Source organism: Pelobates fuscus, chromosome 5 (genome assembly GCF_036172605.1).
Source record: "Pelobates fuscus isolate aPelFus1 chromosome 5, aPelFus1.pri, whole genome shotgun sequence".
In the NCBI taxonomy this organism is placed as follows: Eukaryota; Metazoa; Chordata; class Amphibia; order Anura; family Pelobatidae; genus Pelobates; species Pelobates fuscus.
The window spans coordinates 58563229-58577794 of NC_086321.1; the positions used below are offsets into that span (position 1 = coordinate 58563229).

The 14566-nt window shown below is 40.1% G+C and overlaps 1 protein-coding gene across 1 annotated transcript in view; it reads left to right on the forward strand.

The window, feature by feature from the left end:
• Positions 1–14566, forward strand: part of ME2 (malic enzyme 2) — a 43899-nt gene that overhangs the window by 10083 nt on the left and 19250 nt on the right. Inside the window, exons 5-13 of the mRNA XM_063453893.1 lie at positions 92–167; positions 1081–1242; positions 2600–2703; positions 5216–5325; positions 6546–6643; positions 7389–7502; positions 9090–9204; positions 12820–12962; positions 14356–14458. Coding sequence (XP_063309963.1) covers positions 92–167; positions 1081–1242; positions 2600–2703; positions 5216–5325; positions 6546–6643; positions 7389–7502; positions 9090–9204; positions 12820–12962; positions 14356–14458 — 1025 coding nt within the window. The remainder of the gene's footprint in view (positions 1–91; positions 168–1080; positions 1243–2599; positions 2704–5215; positions 5326–6545; positions 6644–7388; positions 7503–9089; positions 9205–12819; positions 12963–14355; positions 14459–14566) is intronic.

Here is a 14566-nt window from a genome sequence, read left to right on the forward strand (position 1 = left end):
TCTTTCTGTGTTACACTGTATCAGGTGACCTGGGAGAGAAGCTTGACAAAACTATGAAAGCGTATACATAACCTTTTATTTCTTTCCCCAGGGGGCTTTACATTTCAATATTCGACAAAGGACATATCCGATCAATCTTAGACAACTGGCCGGAAACCGATGTAAAGGTAAGATGAAGGGTCCTATATTTTAATTGTGCCCTACTAGTGAGCTACATAGCACTTTTTTAGTGCTTTTAGTTAAACTTTTTACCTACATGTAGTGTTATCAGCAGGCACTTGTTAGCAGGATAGACTATGGGTACCAAGATGTATCTGGTCCACTTATGGAACTGTAGAAACCTATAGGGACAATGTGGGCACCATGACGGCTTTGTCTCATTAAAAGTGGCTATAGTGTCTGCAGTCCCTTGGTTCTGTTCTTCTATTCAGCATTAAACATTTTTTAATGTTTAGTTCTAGAAAGAATCTCTAACAACCCACCTCATCTGTGCTGCTTGGGCTAATAAGTAAGCACTAGTATGAGCATCTGTGATTTGGATGATGGCGTCAGCTGATCACAATCAGCCAGTCAGTGCCATGGCCGCAACCAATCGGTGTGACTACAAGGAAATGTGCAAACTGTGTCTTAGCTATGCCTTCTGTGAGGGCAGGGTTATGAGGAGCTAGGGACTCTCATTCAGTGTTACACTATTCAAAAATGGATTCACACTGAATGGAGGGACAGTGCCAGGGGATTCCAGACACCATAACTACTATAATTTGCTCCAGTGGTTATGGTGTCAGAAGTGCCTTGGCTCGCCTCAATTCAAACCTCATTGGCCGAGGGCCATCTCATTGGCTGAGGGCCATTTCCTTTTCTATTCCTACTCCACTGGAACAAATGGTTTGATGATGGAGAGATCCTAAGCATGTGAGGTTGGGGGCTTTGGTGCAGTCTCCCATTCCTTGGTTTGAAAAAGCCCTATATTGCAGGAGGTGGGCGGCCGTGCCTGGAGACCACCAGGTAAGAAGTCAGTTTTATAAATGATGAGTTCTATAAATTATCCGTTTTTGAGATTGTTCTTTTTGTTCGTTCCAGGCTGTTGTAGTAACTGATGGCGAAAGAATTCTGGGTCTCGGAGACCTTGGAGTTTATGGAATGGGAATACCAGTGGGAAAATTGTGTCTGTATTCTGCATGTGGTGGAATTCGGCCTCAGAAATGCCTTCCTGTCGTTATCGATGTCGGCACTGATAATGAGGTAAATATTTATATTACGATCATATACAGTGCCAATCTATTTTCTTTTACACAAATCCCTCTCCATACACTAATTTGTTATGCATAACTAGTTCACCAATCACATAAACATGCCTAAGTATCACACATATAGAACTACTCACAGAACACACACATACATGCACAACTACAGATACCCATTCACACTGGCAAACACACACACTTATTTCCTGGGGCTTTGCTGCAGACTCTGCTGCCCCTCTTAAAGTGCTGCCTGGGTTCCATGGACCCACACAGAGACTACTTAAGACCTGGCCCAGAGTGCGGGCATTCACCCTTATACTTGTAAAATGCAGGTTTAACCCCTTAAGGACCAAACTTCTGGAATAAAAGGGAATCATGACATGTCACACATGTCATGTGTCCTTAAGGGGTTAAGCTTAACAAAGCCAAATTATTTCATAGACCGAGCCTGTGGAAAAGTGTACCACATACCTACCAATTTATCTACTGCATACTGGTGCAAGTTCTAGAATATCTAGATTAAACTGTGCCTGGTCTTGTGCTTTTAGTGAACTGAGTGAACTTGCAGCCCTTTGCACAGTAGTCGGTCAATGCAGCAAGCTGGTTGCGCACACAGTGCTTTCTATTCTCATGTGCCACTGGTACATCTGTATTAGAAGACAAGCTAACCACCATACATTAAGACAGCCATGTTAAACCTAGTCCAGATTTTCCATAGAAGCCACAAGGCACATCGCTATAGTAACATGGTTCCTAACTAGTATATTTAAAACCTGATTCCAACTAAAGATAAACATTTAAAAAGTGTAAGATGGGGATTAAAAAAAACAAACAAACATTTTTTTTAAAGTGACACTAACACTTCAATGAAGAAAGCGTTCAAGCTTTGACATGATTTTAGATGTATTGTTGGATTTCTTTTACTCACAATGTGTCGGTATTTTGTCAATGACCTTCATGAGAATGAATGCAGTAATAACGTATATTCAGATAAATCTGTACACTTGGCATTTAGTTTATTAACATTAAAATGCAAAGCTATTTAATCTGGCTGATTGTGTACTGTTTGTCCTTAAATGGTACACCCCATGGTAAGTGATTTTGGAAGATTTTTTTTTTTTTGCATGATTCAGATAGGCCAATATTGACCTAAGGTGAATCGATAAGACGTCATTGGTTTCACTTACAGAATGCATGAGTCCTATGAGTTTCTCTGTGCCAGAAGGGTGAGATCTGCGTGCTGGTGCACTATGCTTTGTCGCTGTAAGGGTTAATAATGAAATAGCATGTGTTGTATTGTAGCACTGTATAATTGCAGGCATTTACTATGCAGTCATTTTACTTCTTTCCTCTAGACATTGCTGAAGGACCCGTTCTATATGGGACTTTACCAGAAGAGGGATCGCACTGAGCTGTACGATGAACTCATAGATGAGTTTATGGACGCTGTCACAGACCGGTAAGGGAAAGTACCATAAGGCCGGCAAAGCATCATGGGACTTGTAGTTTTCAAAACCTGTTGGTCAGGTTTTTTTGCAGCTCCTGGTCTTAGACATTCATCTTTTCTCTTAAATGTCTAATTTTTGGCTAGTATAGGATCTCCCTATTAAATATAGAAGCCCTATATATACCTAGCTGGAAAGCTAATCTGATCTGGGTTTTGTTCAGATCTATTTTTTTTTTTTCTTTAGAATTCCTTTTTACACATAACCCCAATCCCGCCCTTCTAACATAGTTACACAATAATAAAGATAATGTAGAGGAGAGCAATCCTATTTAGAACTCTCATTATTTCTCATAATACTATGATTACTATGTATTTAGTGCAGGACTGGGATTATGTAACATAGCAATTGTAGACTGAAGCAGTTATAGTAGAAAATAATCTAATGTCCTTGTTTATTGCTTCCTATATAGAACTTAATAATTGCTTGTCATTAAAAACCCTTGTGCTTAGTAACTTCTAATTTAGTTTTTGGTTTTTTTTATGTCAATCATTTTTGTATTTTTTTTGAGATGATAGGATGTAACACATGGCTGAAAATACCAGTTTGTGACAGTAAGCAAATTCTAACTAACCCATCTACATTGCATAATATAGGTTAAACTGGTTCATTTAAAGCATCTTGTTTTAGAATAGATCAATAGGAGGTGAATAGTGTGCTCATAGCTCAAACCATTTGTAAGGTTTGTTAACAGGCTATAGCTTAATAGGTTTACTGACAAATCTTAATGTGTATCACTGTGTGTTGTATCGACCATAAGGGGACCATTGTTAGACATGTAACTAGCCCCAAACTAGGGAGGGTTTGCCCTGGTGAAGGCCGGGAGCACTGATTAAATAAATAGCAATATTAAAGATCCCAGAGACTTGATGTAAATAGTTACATTAACATACAAAGAGCCTTGGGTGGGCCACGATGTTGATGTTAGAACCTTTAGTAACCCCAGAGCATTTGGGTGGGGGGGGATGCTAGGTGAAAAATACCTCCAGATACTAACTAGAACTATATGGGATGGCGGTGTAAGGCTAGTATATTAGAACTGCATAATCAAAAAGAGAAGATGGAAAACAAAATGATTTCCTTTTCTATTCCTACTCCACTGGAACAAATGGTTCAATGGTGGAGAGATCCTAAGCATGTGAGGTTGGGGGCTTTGGTGCAGTCTTCCATTCCCTGGTTTGAAAAAGAATTACCATGTTGCAGAAAAGACGCTGCTAGCGCTGTGGATGATCTAGGGAGCCTATAGACCGGGTTATGCCCTTGGCCTGCATATGTGGAAGGAAGGAAACAAACAAGCATTTCTCCCTCCTCCACATCCTCCAGTACCTCTCTGAGCTTTCTAGTCCTACGCTTGCCATACTCATCCAGGGAGTCAATTCCTGCCTGCATAGTCCCAAAAGATGGTCGAAGGCCCAATACAGCTATATCCTCCTCCGTAGCTTTAATCCGGTCAGTTAGGGCCACACGATCTTCCCAGATATCTCCTTTAGTTGCTGGGGCAGGGTAACCCTTTGTGGGAGCCAGCTGGGTAAGCTGTGTGCATTGTGTGTCCTAAGGCCTCCTCCTCTGAGGAGTGAGCAGGATTCCAGCTGTGGGCCTCTGAGATTGCTGCAACAGGCAACCAATATCTCGGCAAACTTCACTCACGGCTGCTTTAAGCTTTTTCAAGTGTTTGTCTATGTTAGGGAGATACAAATAAAATACAGATCTGTCTTCTTCCTTCGGGTAGGGTCAACACAAATTGGGCTATTGAAGTTGAAAGTCTCGGAGCTCATGCGGCATGCTTGTGTCTCTGTTGCTGGTTGCTTAACCCCCCTTTCTAATTTTGTTTTAATGCACTTGAGATACCTGTTTGTTTTTATCAGATAATCTAGTCTAGTCTAAAGACTGGCTTTTCCATTATTGAGATTTCGACCGATGTAAACTGAGGCTTTATGGAGCAGATTTCTCTCCCTCCTTTTTTCCTTGGGAGAACGTTTAACCCCTTAAGGACCAGACTTCTGGAATAAAAGGGAATCATGACATGTCACACATGTCATGTGTCCTTAAGGGGTTAATATATAAAACTTTTTTTTTTTTTTTTTATTTGGTTTGATTTCTTTGTCATTAATGTTACATATGTATATTACATTAGCAGACTCTGTCCTTAATGACTAATTACTAAAGTATTTTTTAAATCTAATGTAGCACTTTAAAGGAAGCCTCTATGCGCAATATCCTCTTACGCTTAGTGCAGTCACACTCACTGGGTTTTGTCAAACCACTTTCAAATGGTTGGAACAAATAAACTGAGGATTCCCCAGCACCCAACAGCAAAAAAAATCAGTTGTTAGTGGATTTAAAGTCCCACGTTTCTGTAAATGGCCCTTTTTTATAACTCTCCTCCCCCTTAAATCTGATAATGTACCAAAGGATGCATTTTGAGAGATTTTTTTTATGCTGATAATGTGATCTTATATCTTATAGTTATGGCCAAAATACACTCATCCAGTTTGAAGACTTTGGGAACCACAACGCCTTTCGATTCCTTAGGAAATACAGAGAAAAATATTGCACCTTTAATGATGATATTCAAGGTATGAATTTTGTTCATTAGTATTGAATTATGTTGTGTGTTTGGTGGATTTGAAGAAATTTGTTTATTACTGTTCATTTAACAAGTGCTAATAGTATTGTGCTCTTAGTGGCCCAGATATCTGCTGAGATTTCTGTAAAGAAACCTAAAAATAAAAACATTCACAACACTTGGCTAGCTTAACCCTTTCACATCCAAGCTGAAAAATCAACTCTGTGTTAAACTACAAAAACATGATGCTTGGTGAACACAAAGTATGGATAAAAAAAAAAGATTGTCAGGATTGTTTGATTGTGCAAATGGGACATGCACCCCCCTCCCCCACCAAAAAACAAAACAAACCAGACACTGGGATTTCTAGATCGTCAGTGGACTATAGGGATGTCCTCCTCTGATATATAAGAGGGAGAGCAAATTTTCATTTCAATCTCAGTAGAGTGAAGAGGGCGGAAGCCAGATTGAAGAGGGTCAAGAAGAGAGTTGGAATTGAGGAAATCGGATATATATTTTTGTTACTGTATCTCCAGCCAACTTCTGTACTCTATATTCTGTTTTCTATATTATTTACTAACTTTTGGCGCTACGTGTTCCTTTTTATACTTGTCTAGTTCTCCTTTAGGGTTAGAGGGAATCCCCTATTTCAGGTGTGCTGCCTCTTATATGCTTTTTTGTTTAGTTGTTTAGCGCTGTTCCTACCTCGTGTTTGTTTTGTAGTGTATAGTAGAGATTGTCAGTTGTGTTTATACATCAATGGCATGACACAAGGAGCATAATTGAACTGCTCTTTAATACTTTTATGGAGTACCCAGGCATCAGCACAAGGCCTCCTGCAACCACAATTGCGCAGCCACAAGCTAAAAATGTCAGATACTCTGGGTGTCATTTGGGGACAGGATGGATAAGTTTGCTTCTGCGTTGATGACGTTTAACAGTTGTAGCCATGGGGTAATGTTTACTGGTAGCGCAGGGGTTATATATACTATAGTATGTTAGGGTAGTGTGTGACTCATTGCTGACTGAGATTAGTATGAGTTACAATCCCAAGGAGCAGCTAACTGCTGTCACAAATATTGAACAAGTGTCAGTGGGGTGTGTAACTTCCCTTAACTTCGGACAGATTACTGCCCCAACACTGCATGGAGGTTGTCTAAGCATTATATAACCCATTCATTGCAGAAAATAAATGCATAGATGACCTGTATTGTGCTCTAATGTTTCCAGGGACTGCCTCCGTAGCGCTGGCTGGACTGCTCGCAACACAAAATGTCCTCGGAAAACCAATTACCGAGCAAATCGTCCTTTTCCTCGGAGCAGGAGAGGTAGGAATGTTAAATAATGCATTTAATGGAGTGGTAATGTGTGAACTTTATTAATGAAAGTAATTGAGGGTATTTACTAACTCCAAAGGGTATTAAGCATAAATAAATGAACCCACCATTCTGCACAAGTGGTCATTTTAAACACTTTGCAATAAGATATATTCATTATTACTTGTATGCTCTTTCATTTTTGTTCTTATGTTATTCGTTTTTTGTTTTTGTCTGTCTACTTTTTATATGCACTGTTTCATTATTATGTTTTTTTTTTTTTTTAGTCTGTCTACTTTTTATAGGAAAAGTATTCTTTGTTGGGTATATAGTAATTAGCAAAGCATTTTCCAGGAACAATATATTTAGATATCTAAAGTTTCCTAGAATGCCCTGAGGTATAGGATAATTAGCGGTATAGTACCTTATGCATAGGGGCTCTATTGAACACCATAATTGTAAATTAACCTAACCGTTTCCACAAGGGTCTGTAGGATCTGTTAAAAAGGCACTTTAAGCACCATACCCACTACAGTGTTCTATTGCGGTTACGATGCCAGCATGCCTGTATCTGTTTTTACTATTATTCCATAAAGAAGGATAATGTTTTTTTAGTTGGACACGCATGGTAACTGCTTATTGAGTAATGACGAGGGTCCTTATTCTGATATAACTTTGTACCATGCTTTGTAACTGGAATCTGGCAGATCGTGCACATTTAATTTGATGTATAATGCACATTTCCTGTTTTGACCAGGCTGCTCTTGGGATTGCAAACCTCATAGTTATGGCAATGATGGAAAGTGGTCTCTCAGCAGAAGCAGCTCGGCAGACGATCTGGATGTTTGACAAATTCGGTCTATTGGTTCAGGTGAGTCAAAGAAGGGACTGCAGTCTTGGCTCCTGCAACATGCCAGTCAAAGGTAGATGCACCTAACCTATAGGTTGGCTAACCCTAAAGAAACTGGTGTCGGGACAATTTATATAATTTCACCTTTCATCTAAATACGTATTGGTTCAGGTGAGACTAGAGGCTTAAGATGAGTATCTGCGATTGGTAACCTTTTTCTGTTAAAGGGACACTATAGTCACCTGAACAACTTTAGCTTAATGAAGCAGTTTTGGTGTATAGAACATGCCCCTCCAGCCTCACTGCTAAATCCTCTGCCATATAGGAGTTAAATCCCTTTGTTTATGAACCCTAGTCACACCTCCCTGCATGTGACTTGCACAGCCTTCCATAAACACTTCCTGTAAAGAGCCCTATTTAGGCTTTATTTATTGCAAGTTCTGTTTAATTAAGATTTTCTTATCCCCTGCTATGTTAATAGCTTGCTAGACCCTGCAAGAGCCTCCTGTATGTGACTAAAGTTCAATTTAGAGATTGAGATACAATTATTTAAGGTAAATTACATCTGTTTGAAAGTGAAACCTGTTTTTTTTTTTCATGCAGGCTCTGTCAATCATAGCCAGGGGAGGTGTGGCTAGGGCTGCATAAACAGAAACAAAGTGATTTAACTCCTAAATGACAGTGAATTGAGCAGTGAAATTGCAGGGGAATGGTCTATACACTAAAACTGCTTTATTTAGCTAAAGTAATTTAGGTGACTATAGTGTTCCTTTAAGCATTCGTTACACTTCTAGCAGGAAGCCGATCCATACTTTGTGCTAATTTGTAAGCAATGTTTAAGTAAGCAGGCTTCCTCTACATTGTTTGGGACCTAACCTATGGAGCTATATACATCTTATTGATTTTCCCATTTTACACTCACATGTACATATGAGACACACAGGACAAAGGAGAATAGTTTATTTATTTATTTATTTTTTGTTTTGTTTTGATAGAAGCTCTGATATTTTGTTTATACAGGATGGAAACTTCCTTTATTGTTTACTTGTAAGACATCTAGTAACAACTTAAGATAAAGTGGTGAAGTACACAAAAAAGCACATCCTTATATAGGACATTGAGTGAATATATGACAATGAGTGGGGTATTAATTCTTCTTATTATTATTTTTTCATGTATTTATTTATTTTCTTTTGACCGATCCTGGCATAACTTTTGTATATTTTATTTTATTTTTTAGTACATTATTTCTGAACATAATTTGACTTTTCCAAGGATCCTGTTTATAATGCAGCAATCCTATCACTTACAGCTGGCTTATAAGCTGCCTGAGGCTGGAGCCGAGGGGCTTAATCAGGAATTTCACACTGCATGGTATTTCTATAATGGCTTTATAGGTAAATCATCTCTCTCTGGATTCCAAAATCCTGTTTTTTAATCTCTTAGCTTCCCAAACCATGACAAACCAGACAAGTATCACAGACCTGACCAGCAATGAAACCGTGCAGAAATGTGGCTATTTTTGTTTTGAGATATATTTGTATGTGTGTGTGTATCTATCTTTTATTTATTTTTCATTAGATAATTTTTTTTATTTTTTTTTAACAGGGTCGAGAAGAAACCGCAGATGGCAATCAGGAGTGCTTTGCACACCCTGCTCCAGAGCAGACGATTAAAACCTTCCTTGATGCGGTGAATGTATTAAAGCCAACTGCAATAATTGGTGAGTTTTACATCATTTAATACATTGAATGCTAAAGCTTCCTCCCTCTGATTCTCCTGGTAACAAATAAGGAGCTAGCCTGGCAAGTAGAGATGTATATTTAAAAGTAGAATGCAATCCTGTGAATCAGTGTTTAGTAACTCTGCTCTAGATCTGTATGCCTTACTTATTGCGCATACAATGTCAATTTTCTGTCACAGCACCATAATCTCCGTTCTGTCTGTATGTAATAATGCTGCTTTGTTATAGTAGTCTGAAGTGGGGGTTTTTTATGTCAAAAATTACTTTTATCTCAATGAAGTGACAGTTGAGCTCATGAACCTGTGAATCTTACCATAGCTCCTGTTTACATATTGTTAAATGGGGGAGAATAATAGGGTATTCTAAGCAGGCTTCTGCAGGTGTAAAAAACGAGAAGAAGAGTCTGCGCTAAATAACAGAAAAAGCTGCAACCCTAATTAGGGAATCCCACAAAACCCTAATAAAACAGACTGGAAATAAAAAGGGGGGGGGGGGGTCGGGCTGCGCTAGAAAGTTGTAATACAGTATAAACCAGACCAAATGGTCACAATACGATGATAACGGCAAGGATAAGTCTCTAGATACAAATGTAGAAAAATATATATAAAAAGAGTCCTTGGAAATGATAAAACTACAGTATAAAAATAAAAAGTCTCACTGATATAACTTGGTGGGATATCTATACAGTCCTCAGGAGTTGATCCGTCCGGGTAGTAGGATAATCCGTATATGTGGAGACAAAATAGGAAACACGACAAACTGCCAATAGTGAAGTATTTCGGCTCCAAGGATAAAATGAAGAGTAAAAAATAGGATAATACACTCACATTTGCAGGACCTTGAACCAGCTCTAGACTTTTGGGCGTTTTAGCGGTATGATCCCCGCTACCGGATAAACTGGAGGAATCGTCCGTCAATCCAACCTTGGTACTCCGAAATGTATGGGAAACAACAATAGTGCTCTCAGTAGGAAAAGTATATAGAAATAAAATAAAAATAAAATATACTTACAAGTATAGAGCAGGAAATACTGCTCTATTAATACAGCGCCGGTGGAATAATCCCCACCTAGGATTTCTTAACTCAGGATACGAGTAATTGAAGATAAAAGATAAAAAATAAAAATAAAAATGCCAGGAATAATAAAATTGTATATAAGGTAAAATATAATAAAGTAGGAGTTGGTCCTATAAAAAAGGTAACCAAAATCACTTTTATTATTAAAATACACAATGTACCGTATATACTCGAGTATAAGCCGACCCGAATATAAGCCGAGGCCCCTAATTTTATCCCAAAAAACTGGGAAAACTTATTGACTCGAGTATAAGACTAGGGTGGGAAATGCAGCAGCTACTGGTAAATTTCTAAATAAAATTAGATCCTAAAAAAAATATATTAATTGAATATTTATTTACAGTGTGTGTATAATGAATGCAGTGTGTGCAGTATGTGTGTGTGTATGAGTGCAGCGTGTGTGTGCATGAGTGCAGTGTGTGTGTATGAATGCAGTGTGTGCAGGGCCGGTGCAAGGATATTTGCTGCCGTAGGCAAAAAAAAATTTGCCGCCCCCTCCCCCCCATATGTCCTGACTTCCCCTCCTCCTCCCTTAGTGGTCCTTACCTCCCCACCCCCGTGTTCCTTCACCCCCCCCCCAGTGGTCCTGACTCACCCCTCCCCCAGTGGTCCTGACTCACCCCTCCCCCAGTGGTCCTGACTCACCCCTCCCCTAGTGGTCCTTACCCTCCCCTCCCCTAGTGGTCCTTACTTCCCCCTCCCCTCCCATAGTGGTCCTTATACCCCCCCCTCCCTCTCATAGTGGTCCATATACCCCCCCTCCCTCCCATAGTGGTCCTTATACCCCCACCCCTCCCTCCCATAGTGGTCCTTATACCCCCACCCCTCCCTCCCATAGTGGTCCTTATCCCACCCCTCCCTCCCATAGTGGTCCTTATCCCCCCCCTCCCTCCCATAGCGGTCCTTATCCCCCCCTCCCTCCCATAGCGGTCCTTATCCCCCTTCTCCCTCCCATAGTGTTCCTTATCCCCCCCCATCCCTCCCATAGTGGTCCATATACCCCCCCCTCCCTCCCATAGTGGTCCATATACCCCCCCTCCCTCCCATAGTGGTCCTTATACCCCCCCTCCCTCCCATAGTGGTCCTTATCCCACCCCTCCCTCCCATAGTGGTCCTTATCCCCCCCTCCCTCCAATAGTGGTCCTTATCCCCCCCCCTCCCTCCCATAGTGGTCCTTATCCCCCCCCCTCCCTCCCATAGTGGTCCTTATCCCCCCCCTCCCTCCCATAGTGGTCCTTATCCCCCCCCTCCCTCCCATAGTGGTCCTTATCCCCCCCCTCCCTCCCATAGTGGTCCTTATCCCCCCCTCCCTCCCATAGAGGTCCTTATCCCCCCCTCCCTCCCATAGTGGTCCTTATACCCCCCCTCCCTCCCATAGCGGTCCTTAACCCACCCCCTCCCTCCCATAGTGGTCCTTATACCCCCCCCCCCCCCCCCCATAGTGGTCCTTATACCCCTTTTTTTTGTATTATTAATTTTTTATTAGTATTATTATTTTTTTATTATTTCTTTTTATTTATATATTTTTTTTTTCGTCCCCCCTCCCTGCTTGATATATGGCAGGGAGGGGGGCTCTCCTTCCCTGGTGGTCCAGTGGCAGTTCAGTGGGGGGGAGAGGGGGGCTGGCAGAGCTGTAACTTACCTGTTCTGCAGCTCCTGTCAGCTCTCTCCTCCTCTGCGCCGTCCGTTCTGCTCTTCTGTCAGCTTACACTGGAAGTCTCGTGAGAGCCGCGGCTCTCGCGAGACTTCCAGTGTGAGCTGACAGAAGAGCAGAACGGACGGCGCAGAGGAGGAGAGAGCTGACAGGAGCTGCAGAACAGGTAAGTTACAGCTCTGCCAGCCCCCCTCTCCCCCCAGTCTGTATTATGGCAATGCAAATTGCCATAATACAGACCTTGACTCGAGTATAAGCCGAGTTGGGGTTTTTCAGCCCAAAAAATGGGCTGAAAAACTCGGCTTATACTCGAGTATATACGGTAAAACCATTGACGCGTTTCACCTAAAAAGGCTTTATCAAAATGGTAGTATAGCAATATACCTGGCAGGGGGGGGGGGGGGGGGAGGGTTGTACCTGCATTGAGCTGATTTTTAACATGACCCATGCTGTGTAGTATTTAGCAAAGATACTATATATATATATATATATATATATATATATATATATATATATATATATATATATATATATATATATTATCTTTGCTAAATACTACACACACACATATATATATATATATATATATATATATATATATATATATATTGCATTTAGTGTACTTTAATTGGTATTTAAAATAATTAAACCATGTTATGTAAGGTTGTCCCTACACACTATGATGGTAACGTTTGTTGCCTGCAGTGGCGTTGCAGATGAATGTGTATGTGTTTGTTTTTTTTTGGTTTTTAACCAATTCTTTAAGCTGTATGAATTTTCCTTTTGACTCCATATTCTGTGCTTCTCATAGAGCAGGCAGAACCCAGGTTACATTTCTTCTTTCCTGTGTAATTTCCTCGTAGGTGTCGCAGGAGCTGGCCCACTCTTTACAGAAGATGTAATCAAAGCAATGGGTTCGATTAACGAGAAACCAATCATCTTTGCTCTGAGTAACCCTACAGTTAAGGCTGAATGCACAGCCGAGGACGCATACACACTGACAGAGGTGAGAATGTTGAGCCATTCTGACTAGAGTTGTGAATATCTTAATGAGCACTCCAATGCAGTTGTAAATGTATTTATTTAAATTTCTGCTTGTTTTCTTTGGGGGTAAATGGGGAAAAAAACAGCTTGTAAAAGCTGCACACCTGCTGTCTGCAGCCTTTTCAAGCCCTCCCTTTTTTCAAAGCAAAATTCATGATCAAAAAGATAGTATTCTGAATTCCTACAAGCATATTAACCCTGAATAGGGCACACATGGAGTTGGCTGAAGAACTCCCACTATTTGTGGGTGGCATCAAGGTCTACATCCTTTAAAACAACAGTATTCAAGTGCCTTTAAAACAGAGCCAAGAAGTTACTGACAAGCTATTTTTACTGGCCGTACAATAAGCATTAAAGTTTAAGCTCGCCTGACCATATAAAAAGCAAAATACCTCTCAATTGAGTCTCTTTTGGCTTGGAAGGTGAGGCGAGTCTAACGGCCATGGCAGTGTAGGGGAGCAACATAGGCACCAACAGAAAAATGCTGACGTAGCATGTTCTAAAGGGGCATTGTAACCATTCCGACTTATTGTATGTGTTATGGTGCAGTGAGTCTTTTGGTTCCATTTCATTCTTCTTCTTCTTCTTTTTTTTTTTTTTTTTTTTTTTTTTTTTTTTGTTTAATTTAATTATCATGTAGGTGGTTTAAGGGGCCATGCTTTTGGTGGTGGGAGATGGCTTGAGAAAAAATGATGGGGAGATGCACTTAAAAAAACACTTCATTCTTCTTGCATTTTTTTTTTTAAATAAATATTCTTTTGGTCCTGACCCAACATTGGGTAGCTGCTACATCAATAACTGCAAGTCGAGTCCAAAAAAGTTTGAGAACGCATTAACACACGGTGTGGGAACAAACTCTGATAGTTATTTACTAAAGTGAATATCACATTTTAATTCAAAATCGACGACTTGGAAAAGATGTTGGAGTGAGCTGGGCTATCCTTCAGCTACTCTGTCCTTTTGTAACTCACTTTGAATTCTCACAGTAGTGAATAACCATATATTTTTCTCTTTAATAAAGCTAACTCTTATATTGTGTTAACCTTGATGAAGAGGCAAGACTTCTTTGGTGTCCTTGGATTAAGTAAACTGTCCACCTTCATTCTAAACCTTCTGTTTCTCAATCGTCTTTCTGTAGTTTTAAACTGAAATGCCCCTTCAAACAATTTCCTTTTTAATGGAGTTTAAAAGGTGCTCATCTAGAACAGAGTTTGGGAGTACTAGACAAAAAAATAAATATATGATGGAGATCGTTTTCACCTGTAAACTGTAGGGTTTATTGGAAGGGCCTATGAATTGCAGTTAGAAGTTTGCTGCTGAATTGCATGTTTACCATGTGCTAATTTTCTGTATAGGGACGCTGTCTCTTTGCCAGTGGGAGTCCATTTGATACGGTAACTTTAAGTGATGGAAGATCCTACAAACCAGGTCAAGGGAACAATGCTTACATATTCCCAGGTGAGATCGGTATTAATGGTTTTACTGATTTATGAAATCTAGGATTCTGACACATCCGTTTTTAACGACTAAACATTCTACTAATATTTTTTTTTTTTTTTTAAATGT